Source organism: Morchella importuna, assembly GCF_003444635.1.
Source record: "Morchella importuna strain M04M26 chromosome Unknown Morimp01GS008, whole genome shotgun sequence".
NCBI classification, from domain to species: Eukaryota; Fungi; Ascomycota; class Pezizomycetes; order Pezizales; family Morchellaceae; genus Morchella; species Morchella importuna.
Window position 1 is genome coordinate 1,138,889 of NW_025763405.1, and position 21,078 is coordinate 1,159,966.

General features: G+C 46.4%; 2 protein-coding genes across 2 annotated transcripts; one reads left to right on the plus strand and one right to left on the minus strand.

Annotated features, from left to right (window-relative positions):
* Window positions 1–11,099: 11,099 nt before the first annotated feature.
* On the minus strand, window positions 11,100–14,009 carry LAJ45_03772 (uncharacterized protein; the record flags this gene model as incomplete). Its single annotated transcript, XM_046113356.1, has 4 exons — window positions 11,100–11,831; window positions 11,893–13,389; window positions 13,503–13,668; window positions 13,807–14,009. The coding sequence occupies 4 exons, from the start codon at window positions 14,007–14,009 to the stop codon at window positions 11,100–11,102; spliced, it is 2,598 nt and encodes an 865-aa protein (XP_045973649.1).
* Window positions 14,010–15,563: 1,554 nt separating this feature from the next.
* On the plus strand, window positions 15,564–17,528 carry LAJ45_03773 (uncharacterized protein; the record flags this gene model as incomplete). The annotated part of the gene is made up of 2 exons (XM_046113357.1): window positions 15,564–15,663; window positions 16,096–17,528. 2 exons carry the CDS (start codon window positions 15,564–15,566, stop codon window positions 17,526–17,528), a joined length of 1,533 nt encoding a protein of 510 aa, XP_045973650.1.
* Between the last annotated feature and the right edge of the window lie 3,550 nt (window positions 17,529–21,078).

The following is a 21,078-nucleotide window of genomic DNA, read 5'->3' on the forward strand; positions in this document are numbered from 1 at the left end:
CTCTTCTGCGGAGACGGACATGCGGCGATGGTCGACGTGAGCTCCCCTTTATGAGCCCACTTAGCGCATCGGACATGGATGGAGGAAACGGTAAATGACAATATTTACATCGATCCCACCGACTTGACTATTAGCTTTATTCACAACTATCCGCGTTATTCACAACTATCCGCGTTATTTACAACTATTCCTGAACGGCCCGGCCGTTGGGAACATTCCCAGCTTGGCCTATTTCTTACACAAGGCCGAGATGGTCAGTTGGGGTTATAGCGGGGGCGCCGGAGGTCCTGGGGGTGAAGCGGGGGTCTCTGTTGATGTCGAAAACCTAACCCTATATCCAACTATACGTGTTCTCGGGCTCGTGGGAATAGACTTCACCTTAATTCGTCGGTAGTACCGTCAGTTTTCCACCTCTAGAATTTTCAACGTCGATCATTCCCCATCAGAACTTATAGCATACTCCCGTCTCTGTCACCCACAGATGTAGCCGCCAGCGAGCTAGAAAGTGTGGACGATTGTCCCCTCAATATCATTATCTGCTGTCGGATAGCAGTCACTTTTCGTGGTGGGCGGAGGAGTGGCTAGTGCTAGCAATTGTCCTTTTGGGGTCGGTATGTTGGAAGTTACTCGTCTGTGTATATGTGTTCATGGTGTCGGCGCCTTCAGCACCGACGAACGGGGGTCAGAAGAATTGTCAGACTCTCATTCACCTCTCCTTATATTTCAACCACTCCCTCCAGGGAGGTAGAGGGAAGTGCGTGCGCCGACTGGCTTTTCGTCATTGACGATAATTCGTAATAACTATTCCTGAACGGGCCGGCCCGTTGGGGAACATTCCTGACTGGTCTGAGTGGTGTGTCACGGGCTCCCGAGGTTGCTGCGGGAGCGGCTGGATGTGTGAGATACGCCCATGGGCTCTTTGTAGGAAGGATTGGTCGCGGAACCTGTTGGGTCTGAGTGCGTGGTGTTGCCATAAGAGCCGCACAACACATATGTCGAGTGATAAACTGTGATCATATATGTATGGAAAAAAATGAAACCTAGTAACATTAGGCTGGGCTTTGGTATTGGAATTGAAAGTTTTCTAGTGACTAACACCTCCAGAAAGAAAGCTTCTTGATTGCCTGTTGAAACATTTGGTGATAGTTCTTCACGCGGTATGAGTAGGTGAGGTTCTCTAGGTTAGAGTGATTCGATCGGCTGGGAATGCTTGATTGTAATCTCCGTGTTTGTCTCTTACCTTAACACCCGAACCGGGTTTTATAAGACGGAGCTTTGACCGAACCCAGCCTAATATTCGCCTTATGTCTCAAATAAGCCCTGGATTGGCCTGTTTTTGAGATAATCGTTACTTTTGCTCAGGACTACACACACACATAAGGCTCTATTAAGGTGTTTGCTGGGGGTAATGCATCGGAATAACTGAGGATTAGAGAGTTCTAGCAGATTAGATTAGAGGTCAAAAGGACAGCTTTCACGAGGTTCTATGGGTTAGGGTTAGGCACATAGCCGTGTCCTCATATTATTCCTCTATATATGGCCTCTATCACCACGGCCTCTATCACCACGGCCTCTCTACAAACTCCGTTACATGCATGCATATACCACCCCCTCACGTCCCCCCAGCTATCAAAATTACCATCAGGATATGTTCTAATCATTAAATTTAACATTAACGAATACATTATCGAATCTAGCAGCAGCAAATTTAGCAGGGGCGAAGTTAGCAGTAGTAAATTAAGCAGGTACATAGCTAAATACGAAACTAAGCACCGAAACAAGGACTAAATTTAACAGATAATCTACCAAGTGATCAAGTAGGTAATACATGTACAGCACCGAACGCCGCACTAAATCTAGCACTGAATGTACTAGACTCTACGGTACAGTTCTTTTGGTGTAGAGGCCAGGGGCCACTTCATCTATGTGGAAGGGATGATAATCGGCCTAGTGAGGTAAAGTCGTACTCATTTGCTAGATTCACTTTCTAGCCTGTCAAGTACTGTCTGAGGTCAAAGGGCGTGTCAAGGTATTGATATTACGTATATATAGTTACCGCGAGAGACTGGCCAGGCGCCATGACCACTAGACTGACTCGCCGTTTCCCTTGACAATTCCTAATACAGAAAAATGATTGAGAAATTGGGATACATTCCTCCTGAGTTTAGAAAACCCAGCGCTTCATTTATTCATTGCCAAGAAAAACGGCCAGTGGGTGGTCACGGCGACTGGCCGGCCTCGCGCGATATATCCGGAACAATAGATTTGTTTCCAGGTAAATGAATTTTAAGGTTGTTGTTTAATCCCTGGAGCAGACAGGGATATCCCAGAGGATTTATCGTTTCAAGTGACCCCTTCTGACCTATATATTGCACGAACTCGACCAGTCGCTGCATGTCAGCGCCCCGGGACAGCGTGGTGCTGGTGTAGCCCGTTGGTTAACATGAGTGCCACTGGCGGCGCACAATTTCAATTACCCGGCTAGCCCACGGTTGCCTAGGTTACCACCAGCAATCTTTCGGACCATCTAGGTCGAATCATACCAGCGGAAGAGACGCCCAATTATCTTTACCATTTAAATGCGCTAGCTATTTCTCTGTGTAGTAAATCACAATCCATATTCATCCTATTGATAGGGGATGATGAATGACTAGAAGAGCCAGCCGCAGGGACGACGAACACCACACGCACGTGCACTCCTCAATATAATCAATAGTTACCGCTCATATGTTGTTCTTTCTTCTTCAGAATTTTTGGCTATCATATTCCCCAAGGGAGGCGGTTTTGTTCACGGATAGCCAAGGCCGTGGAGGCCTTAAAAACGCTGCAAACTCCCCAAACCGTAGTACTGCACCCCTTCACCAAACTAACGAATCTTTATGCCACCAACACTTTTAATGATGATGAGTCTAAAATAAAAGAAAAGGCCTGTTAAATCACGATATATCACTCGAGGTCTAATAATAGCTTTAGTGGTGTTAATGCTGGATATTACGCAGTTTCCGCGTAATCTTATTTGCAACATATCAATCATAAAGTATCACTCGGTCAAACACTCTGTTCTCTATCCCTTCGCCTGGCAAAAAATACTGACCCCCCCCCCAAAAAAAAAGCAAACTTTTATGTGGCTTTACTAACAGATCCTATTATCCCTCTTATCAAATAATAGATCTCCCATACAAGTTTGGTTCCTCTGTTATAGGGGGTCAGCATTGCCAGACTAAGGGATAATCATCTCATCAAGTAACTGTCATACATTGGTAGACTCCATCTCCGGTTCTTAATTCAAGTGGTAGGGGTGAATCTCTGCCCCGCAGGCTCGGCATTGACTTTTCAAAACGAACCAATATATGAAGATTGTATTATATAAGGAAACGCGGGGCAGGATCTACATTGGCACCTGGCTTGATGGAGAAGGCCCTGGTAAGCTCGGGCCTCGACGACGAGTTAGGCCTTCTTGGATACGGGTATGCGTCGAAGGGAGATGGCTTAAATGAGAATAGTTTTTAAGGCTGGCACGAGTCAAAAAGCCCGAGCCTCAAATGTTCCGAGGTCTGGCTTGGTCCGGGTTTAATAATATGAGGCTTGACCCAGACACCCAACGAAGTGCCCAAGTCTACAGGCCTAGCCCGAGATCCCAAGGTCCATTTCTGTCCTTGCACACGTGCGGAGCGAGGAACGCACCATTTACGAACCTCTCATATACTTAACTCATCTCATCATGTGCCATTATCATCATCGCAAAAATACTAATTTTTAAACGAGTTGTTGGTAGTGATGCGCACGAGACGAAACGAGACCACGCTGAAGGTGGTTTTGTCTCGTCTCCTGTTTAGGAGTAGTAAATCTTGTCTTGTTTTGGAAAGTCGCAAGCCGTACTCTCGAGATGGAGTCGCTCGAGGGAATCGTACAACTCGACCTTGATCGGACTCGAGACCACAGTAATCAATGCCTTAGGTACGACTAACATCTACAAAGCAGCTAGTGTCACGTCACCCAAAGAACGCGTGTTTTATGTACAAAAGAAATGTGCCAATCTGGTGGAATCCCGGTCTCCGTTTAGTCTTTTAATACTATTTCTTTCCTCTTTATGATCTTTTACCGCTATGTCTCATACTACAGCATCGATAAGGAGTAGGTAAAGTCGTTAACTGGAAAGGTAGCCGCCAGGGAAGACATCACAGAATTATACAGTCGTCAGTAAGTCGTCAGTAAAGTCGTCAAACTTACCCAATATCTTTAATTTAGAGATACTTCTCATTCCCACTCCCCGTGTGGACACTTATAAGGAATATCAGTGATACAGGCACATAAATAAACTCCCAGTTCATTTCCCCGAGTAAACCGAGATTATAACAAGGCAGGACCCCCGACCCAAAGTTAAGTTGTCGAAGCAATATGTTGAAGTTATATATATAGTGTACTCGGCTTTCTAGTTCTCTGATAGAATGCGAGATTTCATATTGAGGCTCTAATATATATCTTATTGTCAATCCTGGATATCTTTCCCTGCTAACGGCCATACATGTACTGTTTACTATTTTGGGAGATGTTTAACATAAATTTCGATCCTGGCTGATGATTTAACTTAAACTCTGTGCTGTTTAGGTTGTAATAAACCTTACATAAGTTAACTTAAAAATATCTAAGTTGGCATCTTTAATGCTAAACGTACCCAAGTTAAATCCTTTTATGTCAAACACCCGGATGTTTAGTTTACTTTAAAACCCTATCTTGGATAATTTACATCGATCTATCTTGGCCTGTTTTATTTTGAGCCAGTTTATGTTAATCTATATGTACGAGCCCTACTTTGACGCCTACCTTGACGCCTCTCTACCCCACTACCTTCCTATCTGCCCGTACAGTTACCTGCTCATTTGGTGCTGACCTGATATCGATTTGGTGTCGACCCTGCACTAACTCGGGGATAAATTTGTCATCAATTTTGTGCCGATTAGGAGTTTGTTGTGGTACAAGTAGTCAAACCTGGAGGTAGGCGGTTAGGGGTGGAGGTAGGTAGGGGTTAGGGGTGGAGGTGGGAAGCCAGCTAATAGAGGTGATATATATAATTAACTTTCATCAAATATTTCGTAGCTTAATGAGAACGGTGTTAGACTTCTCCCCGCACGGTCGCCGGTTCGACTCCGTTCAAAGTAAGCAACCGCAGTGGTAGTAATGAGGACTGGGGAGTGCATCATGTGCTCATTATAATGATAGCAAAATCCTTTGTATTCTCTTTTTTATTGATAAAACTGGAGTGCAGCATGTTAAACCCTTCAGCGGTTGAAATAAATCTTAAGTAAACTGCGTGGTGCTTAGATTAAGTAGGGCACAGCTAATCCCAAACACTCAGAAGGTTTCAATCAACAGCACACAGTTCATATTAAACTCTCCAGTAGCTCATGTTAAACTCTTCAGGGGTTGAAATAAACCTCAAACAAACACCACACGGTTTATACTAAACTCTCTGAAATCTATCTATAATGTGTCTAGAGTTGTTTTACTGCATTCCTGTTATTTACCCTAAAGCAACTTAACCTCGCTGTTTAAATTAAAAACACAGCTTTTGTACCATAGGGAATACTCTGCGGGGATATGTCATTTTGCCAACCTTGCCCATGCAACAGTTCGTAATAAAAGCATGCCCCGACTGATTTCGGGTTTAAATCCATCTAGTACCTCCACCAGCATCTTGTTAATGTCTTTTCCTAGAATATACACCAGTAAGTTTGTTATATGATGTGCAATCGTCAGGAACCAAGGCATAACTTGACGTCACGTGCGGCAGAAAAGAATTGATCCCCGCAAAGAAGGAAGACAGAAAGGGGGGCAGAGAGGACAGAGCCGCTACTTATATACACTGTGTTATATATGTAGCACAGATTACTTGAGAGAGTCCACAGGTTTCAAAGCTCCTTCAACCTGCATATATAGTATTAAGCTATGTATTCCAAATAGATGTTAGTTTCACATCCACAACGTGGCCCGAGAAAGTAGATCTAGTGTCATCCAAAAAAATGCGTGCCTAAAATCGTCTTGGTAAGGATATCTCATAAGACCCCTTTCCTTTAGGATTTTAATGTTGACTTGTATTGATGATAGATACACAGTCATACTCGATGATGATGATAAGGAGAAGAAGAGAAGAAAAAAGAGAACGGGCTGAGAAAAAAAGGAAAGACATGACAGGAGCCCCCTTTGCTCCACCACGACCCGGCCCCCTGTCTGGTCGAAGCCCCCTTTCCTCCTGTTCGACATCCAGCATGACACTACGAGAACAATTTCTTCCCTCGTTACGGTCATTACATAAGAAAGTTAGCCGTCAAGAAAGACATGAGTAATTTTATAAGGCCTTCAAATTACCCTTATTATAACCTTCCTCCACTTAAAGAATGAATCATCAATCAATCATACCCTCTATATGAATATTGCGTGATATTTACCAAGCTACAATAAGGTTTGAAAACTCGTTAACCAACGACTTTACCCGATATTAAAAGCTACCCATTTCCACGCTCCGTAGAAACACTAGAAAATCCCAACGATACATGCATTTAAATGGATTCCCAGTTATTCTAACCGAGAAATTGAATTTGTAGCCAAATGAGGCCCCAAGGGTTTGACTATCGAATGAAGTAACCTACTCCCAAGATTCCATCTGCCCATACCTACAAACGCCCGAAGTACTAACTACATGTAATTATACAAGTCCAGATATTAAGAACCTTCTCGGGTGGGGTGTTCGGTTCGGCGGGTGTGGCTCGCTGGGGTGGGTCTAACGAGGCAGACCTGGTATGAGAGTGACCAACTGCCCCTGGGGGTAGCCGCGAAGAGTTGTAGGAGGCGGGTCTCGAACGAACATAGACAGCTTCTCTCGAAGACATAGAGACAGCCGGTGATCGAAGGCAGGTGGTGCTTCTTGGTTCATCCTGTCTGCACTTGACGCGGTCCTATTCTCGTAAGCCTAAAGAACTTATTCAAATCGGAACCTTCAGAATCCAGCTTGGAGCCAGGAAAACATCTTAATCTCCACCTTGTTCTATAGAAGATACCGAGAAACTAGGAGTATTGCATTACATACCTTCTCTCTCTTCCTAAGGCATTCGCTGATTTGTATAATCACAGCAAGAATAGTGATTAACATTGTAATACAAGCGACAGACAGAGTGATCAAGTCGCTCGTATTGATATATTTTCCTTGGGACTTTGCGGCTTCGTGTTCATTTGAATGCATGATTGTCAAGCTTATAGAGAAATAAATAGCTGTGAGTCGACTAGTGGAGTAGAAAACCGATAGGAAAAAAGATCCTAACACGGGAGAGCTGTAGGGTATATAAGCTCCCTAAGGATCGAATCACAGAAGTATCCGTTGGCTGCTGACTTCAAGATTTGACGACGTGGTGGGTGGACGACCAATTCTTGAGCTTAATCTTCCGATCTCGGATTCGAATTCTCCTGCATGCCTGGCATAGCCCCCCGCCCCCGCCCTGGTAACTCTACAGGCTGGCTCAAGACTACTTACTAGTAGCTTCTCTATTCTGATCTTTGGGATCGAGCATCAAGTGGTGGCTACCCCGCAAAGTTGGCTTGTACTGGATATTAAACATACCCTATCGAACTCCCAACCAAATATTCTCAAGGAACTCAGGATGACATAATGATTTCGCAGGAGGAAAAACTGAGCATTTTGTACGGGGCAGCAAGGGATCCGGTGTATCGAATCCCGCCATAGCGAGAAGCGACTGTAAACGTGTGGAACAGACTGTTAGTTATGCACGTGGGGGCTCGGTTTTGCCTGCGTGGCGTGATGGATACGATACTTTTCCGCTATGGTGCATTTTCTCCCGATTTCATCTTTCGTGCACTTTTCCCCTTGGATTTCAATTGAGTACCGTACTTCTCGGTTGTTTCTTGAACACAGCAGTTTGATGTGCACCTCTATCCCGGATTTCAATTGAGTACCGTACTTCCCCGTTGTTTCCTGAATACAGTCTTTTACCGTCTCTTGATGAATACTGCCACTTCCCTAGAGGACAAGGTACTGGATAACTCATCCCCGGAGGCAGGATACTGTTTTCATCTCCGAAGTGGGATATGATATCCTCCTGTAGAGAGATGCCCAATCCTCTCAGGTAGGATGTGATATCTTAACTATTGGGTACTACCCGTCAATTTGCTGGATAAGTTATTCTTTTTTACCGGGATATGATAAGATATCCCCAGTTAAGGAGAGATATTTCATGGGGTGGGGATGTTCTGACTGGTAGGGGATACCTTACCCTTCGTAGGGGATATCATCAAGAACCTAGATTTAAAAAATATACAGGGGAATCGAACTTAGGCATTGGCGATTGGATCTAGCAGATGTTACCAACTATGATAGTGGTTTAGATACAAAACTAGTACAAATTGCCAATATCAACCTTAGTTTTAAAATTCGACAGCCAAAAAAAAAAAAAACCGAATTTGTCTAAGTCCAAAATTGCTAGGGATGCGAAATACTACAAGCAGGAGAACACTTTATTCTATGTGAAAATCCGTATCCTTATCAGAGGATATTAGATTATATCCACATGAAAGGATATATATACACGGGAAAAGATAAGCTATCCCCGAATACAGTATCCTATAGTAAAGATACTATATTTTAGCTACTTGATGCTTGGGGATCCCAAATGACTCAAACTTATCCTCTCACAGGATAACCTATCCCGACTCCCGGGATGTGCTATCCCGATTCCTAACAAAGTTGGTACCCTAGGGACTTGACGAATACTGCCACTTGACGAATACTGCCACTTGACGAACAGGGATTCCAAGTATGGAAAGAAACAGTCAAGCAACAGCCAAGCTACGAGATCTCCGGTCCTTTTAATTTCTATTGGCCCAAAGTCCCCTGTTCGTCAACTGGCAGTATTCGTCAAGAGACGGTAAAAGACTGTACAGCAATTTTCGCTGTGTGCACCTTTTTTGGATTTCTCTCGGCATGGCGTCACAACACATTATGCGGATCCGATTACTGCCGATCTCCCTGCTAGCCAATCAGATAATCAGAGTCTAGTGCTGAGTCCCCCAACTGAGCGAAGGCACCAGCCCACTGGCGCATCTCATATAGCTAGTTATCTTCTAAGGTTTGTCAGGAAAGATCTATGTTTTCTTTTTTGTTTTAGCCGTTACGACTAGACCTTCGATTTTTTCTAGATTGATTGGTCAATTCTTCGAAGTCTAAATACTTGGCCCCCTAGCTTCTCGAGCCTACTCATCCAATGCCTCGCTTCTTACTATCTTCCGTACTATACGTGTCTTTTACCTTATCCGATTATAATTTTACATTATGTCCCTTCGAAATATAGACGCAAACCCCTAGGATCCCATGAGCCTGTTCTCGGGATAACTTTCATGGTTTTAGTGGAGGTGAGTTTATTTGGCCTTGGAGCTAAACATCGGCGCTTCGACTGTGAAGGAGCTTCCATGCTACCTCTACCACCCCAAGAAATGCATCGCATAATGTATCCATAATGCATCGTGCTGCTACGTTACGCGTCATGTCCGTGCAACACACCGTAAGCGGGTGGCTATTGCATCCGAAAATGCATCGCATAATGCATCCATAATGCATCGCAGTCTCCTTTTGCCAAGCCCCCAATGGAACGACATTGCTAACGACATTCATTGCCCACTCTGTATAATAATAATAATAATAATAATAATAATAATGATAGTAGTAGTAACATCTAAGATTATATCTATGGCTACATGTGCGGTTAGGCTGTAGCACCAAAGCACACATGTATTCTGTGAACGATTTTACCGATGACTATACCGATGCTTTAACCATACAGCACGAGTAGCTGGAACAATTACACATACGACGATAGTGACGATTAAGCCATACAACACAGCACTTGAAAGAACGAGTTTACCAATGACTTTGCCGATGCCTTAACCAAGGAGTACGAACAGCTGGAACGACATTGCCTACGAGTTTGCATCTCGCCGGCCCCACATTGAACGAAATAGTTGATTACATCACCGACGATTTTACGAGACCGCACAGTACCCAGAACAACATCGCCTATGACCTTACCAACGAGATTACTGACACCAAAGCAAAACCACACAGTACATGGAACGACATTGCCTACGACTTGACTGACACTAAAGCCATACCGCACAGTTCCGGGAACAATATTGCCTATGTCTTTGCCAACGAGTTTGGTGATTACTTAGCCAATCTGCACAGTACATGGAACGATATTGCTTACGTCTTTGACAACGAGTTTACTGACATTAAAGCCAAACCACACAATAGTTGGAACAATATTGCCTATGACTTTGCCAACGAGTTTACCAACACTTTTGCAAATCGCAGGCCTCCTGTCAACGAGTTGCTTGACTACATCGCCAACTACTTTAGTGATTACTTAGCCAAACATAAGATTCTGTAAACGAAATAACCAACGAATATACCAACGATTAAATTGATGCTTTAACCATATCGTCTATCCGCTAAACGACATTCCCTACGATTATACCAATCCATGAACCAACGATTAAGCCTGGAAACAAGAGGATTGTTTACCATCAGGTCAACGATTTTACAAACGATTTATACCGACGGCTTTCCCGACAAGTATACAGGCAAACAACTAAACTACATACAAAGATTTTACTAATGATTTTGTCAACAACTTTCCTCAGCGATCAAATTTTATACACGACGACTATGCCAACGATTTTACAAATACCTTTGTTGACAACTTTACAACTTTCTTTGCAATCCGTTTTGTTTGAACATGAACGATTAAACCTACGATTAAACACACAATTTTACAGACACCTTTGCCAATAATATTGCCCGAGACCCCTCCCACATTTATTTTAGTGCGGGAACGGCTTTCCCGACCACTTTGGCTACAACTTTACCTACAACATTAGCTACGATAGGTTAACCCTTCGCCATCACCCCCCGCACAACCCAAACCACAGAACAACTTTACCTACAACTTTACCAACAACATTACCCACGACTTTGCCCACGACTTTGCCCACGACTTTGAAATGTCGGCTAGTATCTAGTTAGTTAATAGTGTGCATTACTGCACGTTAGCGCCAATAAAAAGCGCCTCGTTGTCAATAACTTCCCACCAAGCAAAACCCTTCTTTGGCCAGAAGCACGACGTCCTTGACACCAAAAACTCCTTCCCGCGCGACTTGATGCAACCTATCAGTTCCTGTACATCGGACAGATCAACAAACTCCTTGAGGACCCGTTGTTGTCTGTTGATTATGTATGCCAACTTGAGCTTCCTCACCCTCCCCACCTCCAACCGCTGGATGTAGGCCATCATGAAACGCTCTGGCTCGTCCTCAAGCCTCTCGTCATTGTGTATCTCGTACGGCATGAAGAACATTACTTTGCCAAAGTATGAGACATCGTTGTCCCCATCGCCGGTCAATATGTACCTGACACAGGAGTCATCCCTGCGGGACGAACAGACACCAGGCTTTGGGTTGGAGATGGCCGATCCTACCACCTCATGCTCGCTGCTATTGCTCAAAACTCTTCCCGCAACTGCCCTACCCCAGAGCTTGAATATGCCGCTGAACAGCATTGGATTCCCAACAATCTCTCTCGACCTCACTGGCACACCTATCACGTCAGCGTGGAACTGCCTCAGGTGGTTCCGCTCGTACTGATTCAACCGGCGGGAGATCTTGGGGCCCATCAAGAGGCAGTCCGGGTACTCTGCTGGATAGGCAACCTTGTCCTTCTCTCCCAGTCCAAACAGACGTCTCTCGGCGGTCTCACTAAAGCCAGGCGGCACCTGTTCACATCAGTAACAGCAACAGCACAGCCACTCTGCTCTCACACTCTCGCATACTTACCAAAGCAATCAAAGGCAGGTACCTGAGCCTCTCCCGCTCAAGCAGCTGCAATGAAAGATTACGATTAGCAGACGAACGGCTGTGGCACATTGCCTTGATCGTTCCACATGTCCTCTCCATTGGGTACTGGTGGTATATCGGATTCGGGCCGCAGACCTTCATGGCCATGCCCAGGTGCAGCAGCCCATGCACCTGCGTGGTGCAGCCACGGATCTTGGAGAGCTTGTACTGATAGTATAGACGCTCATACCCCGTCACAACCTGAACCATGTCTCGCTCCATCTCAGCGACGTCCTCCATGCTCAGCTGGTACCGCCGGGCCTTCTCGCTGGCTAGTACAAAGTGGTGCCAGTGGCTATAGTACTCGGCAGGCAGCCGTTGGTTGAGCACAATGGGGGATATCAGATGCATGAAGTTCATCAGCTCTGTAGCCTTGTAGCTTGCGTGGTACTTGATATCCCGGAATGCCTTGCCAAACGCACTTGGTATCGACGCCCTTGAGCCCGCAATTTCCTCCCCAATCCTGTCCCACATTCTTTTGGGTAAGATAAACGCATCCTCCACGTAGTCCTCTTCTATATCAGCATTAAAGCTAACCCCCCGCCTGCCCTTGCGACGTTTCCTCCGCTCACCCTGGGTCTGGCTCTGAGAGCCACCCTGCTGTGTGTTTGTCTGGCTATCAAATTGAGACTCTTGCTGCACCTCCACTTGTGACTGGCTCATGCCCTCGGATTGGGCATGCGATGATCCAACCTGCGAAGCATCAACCTCGGCCTGGGCCATCTTTGCGCGGAGCGCTAGTTCCCTGTCCCGGAACACCCCCATCCATTGCGCCAGGTATAACCTAGGCGTGTTTTCATCAACCAGATGCATAACGTCCGGCGTGAACGTCCAAGGGTACACCACCGACACGAGGGAGCTAAAGACAGGCTCTCCATTGGTCCCCATCATTTTGCCCCATTGCAGGTCCATTGTCTCCTCCACCGTTTTCTGGTTTTCGCGCACTTGTGCGTCGGTCCAAATCGGGAGATTCTCTGCATCCCACGACTTTTCGGGGAAATTTGCATTCCTCTTTGGAACCCTACTCCCCTTGCGCCTAGCCTCCCCCCCCAGAGCGTCCTTACGGTCACGTGGGGGTTCCAGAGGACAATATATGTGTCCCTCGCTGATACCATAGATGGCACAGAAGCGACAGTACCGAAAGCTATTAGGACCAGTCCATTTCATCAATTTGGCCATTGCAACCGTATCTCCTGCCACTAGGGCTATGTTAGCGCGCAGTATAAATCTCTCCTTTCGCAGCCCGTCCCAAGCCTTTACCCCCACCTGCAGTGTGAGGAATTCATCAATCATTGGCTTCAAGAAGGACCCCAGGTCCTTGGGATTGCCAGGCCCTGGTATTATGCCGCACAGAATTAGGTTTTTTTTCAGGACCCTCTCAGACGGCGGCAGGTTGCAGTTGATTAGCAGCAGGGGCCAGACATCGTACTGCCCAATCTATTGATTATTTGTAACACATGAGTCAGCTATGGATTCAATTGAAAAGAGGCAGCAGTAGAGGCGTGTGCCTTAAATAGGGAGAAGCCGTCTGTGCTGAATATGAACCCGACGTCTCTGCTATCGGTCCACAAGCCTCTATTATTCTTGACCATTTTGAACAAAAGACTATCCCAGTAGTCCCGCACTGAGCTCTGTGGCGTCTCCTGGTTTGCAAAAGACTCCTTGTACTCCATCGTAATCTTTACGTACGCAGTGTCTGTATAGAGTAGCAGCAGTCTGTGGATTAGGGGTATATAGTCAAACGTACGGTACGGTTTTCCATTGCTATCCCTTCTTTCTGCATTGCATATGTGGCATCTGTCAGCCCTTGGAAAGGCAACGTAGCAGATGCAATTGTTTCGACACACGTCATACCGAACGTGGTATATCTCTGTAATCACACCGAGCTCTCTCTTCGCTGTTGCCTCGTCTGTCACTGAGACCTCGGAGTTGTCAAAGGCCTGGACAGCTTGGATGTACCTCATGTGTATGTCCTGAGCCACGTTCCCTTCCATCCTGACCTTCATCAGCCGGAGGTGTCTCATCATTGCAGGTTCCAGAACAACGTTCGGAATCATGCTGTATGGGAACTCTGTCAGCACTTCTGGGCCCTCGTCATCGTCATCGTCATCGTCATCGTTATCCTCAACACCGTCTTCTGCTCCACTGCTCTCTGGGTCCTCAGAGCTGGGCACATCCTCGACATCCTCGACATCCTCATAGTATGGATTGGAATAGCTTGGGCTCTGGATACGCTCGTCAATCTCATTATCAGTCTCACTGGGTGCATCAACGTCGTCATCTCTATCAGCATCTATATCAGCATCAACATCGCCATGAATGGATGGAGGAGGTGAGTTATCAGGAATATCATGAGCACTGGACTCGCTGCTGCTAGAGGAGCTAGGATTATCATTCTCCTTCTGGCCTGCCGTATTGGTAGGAACCGGGGTGATGTATGCCATGTTTAGGTCATACTGAGTCGATTCTGTCCGTTGACGGAACAGCGGTGCCTCCTCATCTAAAGGCACATGCCCCTCCTCTTGCCCAACCGTGGAGTGGTGGAAGCTGTGGTTCAATGTACTGATTGTATCTTCTCTCTCTGAGACCACCGACTCTGGTACAACAGACTCTCCTCTCACAGTTTCCTGGCTTGGTGACTGCTCAGGTTGATGCTCTTGAGAGGCATGGACCTGTACCTGCTGCTGCACATGCCCGAGGCGGGGCTGTAGGTTGTAGTTTGTAAAAGGATCCTGTGAATCCATACGTCCGGGATCGTGAAACACAGGTGAAGCTTCTATAAATAAGGCATCCTCAAAGACCGGTGTAGCCTCCGCTGGCTCTGGGCTGTTTTCCTATACCAGAACAGAGTTAATCGAGTTGTGGGTTGAGCTACCATACTATACATGTGTTGTATCGCATATACCTGATCATTAAAGACGGGGGTTCCTGATGGCATGGGCTCACTCTCGGGATAGGAGGCATCAATCTGTATAGGGTCAGGATTATGTAGGTAGAAAATGCACCTTGACCACATGTACTTACTACTTCCCAGTCCAAATCTACTGGCGGAATATCCTCCTGGGTGGCTTGCCGCTCAAGCCATGCCTGCCGCTGCCTGTGTCTGTACCAGATGGTTTTTGTCACAAGGTGGGGTACTCCTCTGTACATCCCACAGTGGCAGAGTCGTCTCTCTCTCGGTGCCCATGGTGCTGGGTTTGCTGCATCCGCCATAATCGTGATTGGTGTGTATAATTTTTTTTTATAAGTATAAAGTGAATATGTAGAATACATGACACGTTGATGGTGGGGTAGATTGGCGGGACGTGAGATCTTGGATGCACGATAGGCGGAGTGGAAGGCCAGATCGACATCTACGGGTGAGCCATATTGCATGAGCCAGGGTGGGTGGGGGTAGATAGTATGGACATATCCTTCTCCATCTTCTCTCCATTCCACCGTAGAAACATCTATCTGTCCCTTTTTTCTATTACACCACACTGTTTATCAAAGGTGAGCATCTGTATCAAGACAGCTACATGTAAATGGTAGATGGTTATATACTGATGGACATGATGGTACAGATGCAGCGGAATATGGCAGACATCACAGAGCCTATTGCTCCAAACACAATGCTAGACATGGAAGAATTCAAGCAATGGAAGGAGCAAAAGGAGATTAAGAGACGTGAGGAACAGCAGAGGCAGGAGAGAGAGCGGCAGCACGAAAAGAGTAAGCAGCAGCAGCAGCAGAAGAGCCAGTCATTTGGCGAGAGGCTTGTTGAAGACACAAGCGGGTCTGATAGCGAGGGGTCAGCCATCGGGGACTTTCCACTCCACGACGAGAAGGCCATCGAGGACCTCCTCGATACTGCTAACAAAGCCCCATTGATCGAACAAATGGGTTTTCGATCATATAAAGAAGACCGGGAAGAATATAATAAAAGGAGAAAGATGGCTGCTGATGCACTGGCTGCAAAGCCTGTACAGTTTATTATTGGGTCGGCGTGGAAGTCGGTCCGAAGTAAGGCAACACGCCAATACCTCATCGACAAAGTCAGAAACGCTCTTGCCAAGTATAACTATAGTGACTCCGTCTGTCTCGCAATCATAATCTCTCTGACCAACAACAAGAGACGTAATAAAAACAGAAGAAAAAATAAAGACATTACCCTCGCCGGTGGTGCGGTGAGGAAGGGAAGACCTCCCACCACCGGCCACTATGTTGGCAGGCGGAGAACAGCAGCACAGAGAGCCACTGCGAGAAATGTGCCTGCTGTCCCTATAGATACAGCAGAACCAAGGGAAGCATCTGGCCCTGCCGCTGCCCCAGCAAGACAAGCACCGAGGGCAGCGGTTCCTGCACCTATTGCCCCTCAGCGGGCTACAGCAACAGCAGCAAGCATACAGAAGACATCAAGCACCGGTAAACGTTCTGCCAACAAGGAGACAGTTGACGAAGCTCCACCGGTACACCGCAAGCCTCCACGCAAGAAACCAATGGTCCAGGACTGTGTTACAGCAGAGGATGATGATACCTCTTCTTCTTCTTATGTCTCCGCTGAAGGTTCAATTAGCGTGGGCACAGTGACTAAGGCCGCAACATCTTCGGTGGGGGTGCCGGTGTCAGCTAGGCCACCCATCCCTGTTGGGGCTGCAGTTTCCGTGGCTCAACCTGCTGCTGCACCTCAACTTGAGCGAGTTCCTGCCAATGTTATGACTATCGGTGCTCCCCGTGTGGATGATGATGCCGCACCGCTGTCCCCGTCGGCACATAACCTTGTACATCGTCTGAACTTACCAAGAAAGCAAGTGATGTTGCCACCTCCAAAACCTCCTTCCGCTGCTGCCCCCTATGGTGTCAAGACGCTTGAGATTTACTCCGTACTGGTGGACAAAAAGCACGTCCATTACCAATTCACACTCGACTATGAAGAGTTCCGCAAGAGATGGAAGGGGAAGGATGTATGGTACCGCTTCCCAGGTAAGGGAAAACAGCAGATACTGTTGGATGACGAAAAGCGATACCATCAGTTCCTGACCAGGGTCAAGGAGAATAACGAGGCCCCAACCATGTGGGAGCATTCTGATGCTGACTTCCATGATGATGATGATGATGCCAGTTTCTATTCAAAGCCACCACCACCACCACCACCACCACCACCACCACCACAGCCATCAGTACTGGCCTCAACAGTTCCACTGATACCTACTACTAGAAGGGTTAGCTTTGATTCTTCTGTGACTAAAGAGAAAGAGGTCGGGAACAATAATGCCATTCGTACACGAGCAGCTCGTACGGGGTCTCAACGCACCAATGCTTCTGATGTCACGACTACAGAGGCAGTGCTTAGTGACAAAGAGGTTGGGGTTGAGCCCGAGCCTCCAAAGAAACGGGGACCTGGAAGACCCAAGGGTTCGCTGAATAAGAAGAAGAGCGAGACCGAGAAGCCCAAGAGGACATATGTTCGCAAGGTAGCCGGGACTGTTAAAGAGAAGACACCGGCCAAGGAGAAGGCAAAGAAAAGTACAATGAGAACTCGGAGTCAAGATGCGATACAGAAAGAGATGTATTTATCCCCTCCCAACTCAAGATAACACGTATATTATCAGACAGTACTGACACGTATCGGTGATAGTATGAGTGGTGTCATGAACCAGAACCAGTCAGATGAGGTTAGAAGCTCTACTACTACCGGTGAATGTGATGATACCTATTTGCCTGTTCGTCCATGGGAGGACATGAGCTCTTCACAGGTGCCGCCGCCATCTTGTGGACAGCCACTGCTTCGTGTAGCCACCCAGCAGAACGCACCAGAGCCTATGCCCCTATGTGCACAGCTCCGGTCATCTGTGTTCACACAGAACTCGACACAGTCTTCATTCATGCCCACACAGCCTAACAACTCAGAGTCATTCACAAGTACTGCACCGCCACGTCTGCTGCCCAGGATGTTTACTCAAACCCAGGACTATATAAAAGAGGATGGATTTGACATTTCACGGCTGTCGGGTCTTGACGATGTTTTTGCTGACCCTATTTCCACCCCGCCTCGTAGGATGGGGCCTCCCCCCATGAATAGCTACATGGGCTCTTTGAAGGCGAGAAAGAATGTTGGAAGGCTCTCGCCCATGGTGCCCCAGCACTCCCAGGTTCCGCACATGGAATGGGACACTCCGAGTTACCAGGTTCCAGCGTCTACAAGTGCACAGCCGACCCGTAGACTTGCGTCGAGGAGCAGGTATCCCCATCTTCATGGAGCCATGAGCTCTACACAGCCGATGGCGGGCGAGGAGATCGTAGAGCTTCCTGTGGGTAAGGTGCTTGATTTGAACTCCGATCTCAAACTCCCTTCACTTGTTCCGGTTATGGGCTACGCCCCCTTAATGGGGTCTGATAATGTTGAACCAATGAGCTACCGCAAGCTTCTTGGACATCCGGAACTGATGCCCCGGCCGAGGGCTGTGCCAGGGGCAAGCACTAGCTTTCAGAGGGCAAAGATGCTGATTAACCAAGCTGCGGCCACTGAGGGTGATGGGCAGCTGACTCCAGCGAAGAGGGGTGCTCCTGGAAGACTAAGTAATGCGCAGAAGAAGGTGAAGCTTGCGGCGATGAATAGGCATGCCAATAATGAAGAGAGCGTGGTTCCAGAGACGCCGTTCAAGATGTGAAGGTGTTGGTTGTTGTTGTTGTTATGGGTAATACGCAAGTGTTGTATATGCAGGTATGGAGGTTTATATGTGGCTAATATTGGAGACTATTCCGGATCGGGTAAACAACGGTTGGAAGATATTATAATTGTAGGGTTGCTAACAAGTATGCTATGGAGGGTTTTACTAAAGCAGGTGGTGCGGGATTTGTTGGAAAATGTGTCATCGAATTTGTCGGTAAAGGGATCATGAATATCGTTCCTACGAAAAAAAGTTAGATTTGATTCTAAAACTAGTAGCAATGGCAAAGACAGTAGCATGCAATATTGTTGGCAAATGTGTTGGTAAAATCGTAGACTTAATCATCGAGGTTCCAAGAGAACAAATGTTAGAGAGGCGAATAATAAACGTAGTCAGTAAAATTGTTGGTAAAGTTGTCGGTAAAGTGACCGTCTTATTGCTATGGGTTTTTTCTTCTTCATTAGAAACTCGTTGATAAAGTCGTCGGCATAATCGTTCAGAAACTTGTTGATTGATTACTGAGTGTTTTTTCGAGAAAGCTAGAAGAAGTCCGTTGGGCAATGCATCAGTAATGTTATCTGTAAAATCGTTCACATGATTGAGCCGTAAAGGAAATGTATCGGCAATATCATCGGTATTGTCGTCGGTAAAGTCATTCACTCTATCGAATGAAAAAAACAATGTATCAGTAAAGTTGTCTGTAAAATCGTTCATATGATTGAGCCGCAAAGGAAATGTATCAGCAATATCGTCTGAATTGTGGTTGGTAAAGTCGTTCAACCTGTTGAAAAGCAAATCAACGTTCAGTTAATGTTGTTGGTGATGGTGTATGTAAATGTATGATCGACTGTATTCATTAATGTAAAACGTTTTGAGAAAGTCATCGGATATACCGTTGGTTAAAGCATCAGTAAAGTCGTTGCTGTTATTGAGGGAAAGGTTAATGTGTTGTTGATATCATCGGCAATTGCATCAGGATACTCGTAGATGGCCGAATTGTTTGGGGGATAAAGTATCGGTAATGTTGTCGGTATAATAGTCAGTAAAGATGTTGATGGTTTGTGGTAATGGCAATATCGTATACCAACTCGTAGGTAAATTCGTAGACATATTCGTTGCACCGACGCACAATGCAGATGTAGAAGTGCATGGAATAACGTCAACAGTTTGAATGATAGGTGAAGTCTACCGGGAAATGTATCAACAAAGTCGTTGGCAAATGTATCGTGCTGCAAAAGGGCGGAGGGAAATCTCGTCGGTATAATCGTCGGTATATTCGTTCACGCACATATATGATACGAGTCGGTGGGTTTAGTTGTTGGCATAATCGTTGACACAGAAAGCAGGGAACGGCTAGAGTATCAGTAAAGTCGTAGGTAAACTCGTCGGCAAAGTTATTTCCTGAGTAACGGAGAGCGCTGATAGAAGGTGGGCAAACTTGTAGGCAATATCGTTCCAGCTGTTCGTGCTCCGCGGTTAATGCATCAGTAATGTCGTTGGGAATGTCGTACAGCGCTAGTAGGTGAGTGGCGGTAAAGTCGTTCCCATAGAAACTTGGTCGCGGCACAAAGTCGTAGAGGGGGGCAGAGCGGCAACAGTCGCCGTGCAAAGTTGTTGGCTAACTCGTTGGCAAAGTCGTAGGGCGTGCAACGCGGGTAATATTAAAAGCTACACTGGCGCGGCTACATATTCGTTGGCGTACTCGTTTCGGCTGTGCGTGGTTAAGGCATATGCATCAAGAAAGTCGTCGGCAAAGTCGCTACAGCAAAACAGTGCGACGTAAAGGGAAGTTACAAGTTACTGCTACGGAAAGTGGTGTAAGTCATCGGTAAAGGCGTTGGACAATGCATCAATTGGACGAGTTTACAGAGCCCGCGACGGATAAATGCATCAAGTGATGCATTAACGCGTGCCGTTTGTATGGGTAATGCATCGATGGATGCATTATTTGCGCTGGTAGAGGTACTCAAGCACGCGTTTAGGAAGTTAGGTGGTACGTACATGGATGCATGTACTTTTGACATTTTGACTTTCCTTTTTTGATCGGCACAGGGATTCTTAGTTCGCGTACGTTGGGGATTCCTGAAAATTTCGGGATACAAGAATGTCTCATATATATACTAAGGAGTTATATGCCAGATCTGTGGGAGATAAGGCCACAGGTTGCAGATATTATATTGATCTTAAGAATTTTTACTAGCGTGTTAGGATGAGCGAGTCTCACAAGAGGCAGGCAAGTCCCCCTCATCTGAATTTCTTCGGAGTTTCTTCGGAGTAACTCGCATGTATGGTGTTACGCTCTCTCTGGGGCCACATCTTTTCTCAAGTGTGATCGAAGTCACTGGGGAATCTCATCTGACTGGCCGCTATTGCCGCGGCTTCCATGTGCATGGTTACTATATATGCTATCTTTGTTCAAGCAGATGAATGTGGAGCATTTGATGAACGGTCCGACATATTGGAGACGACCGCTGTT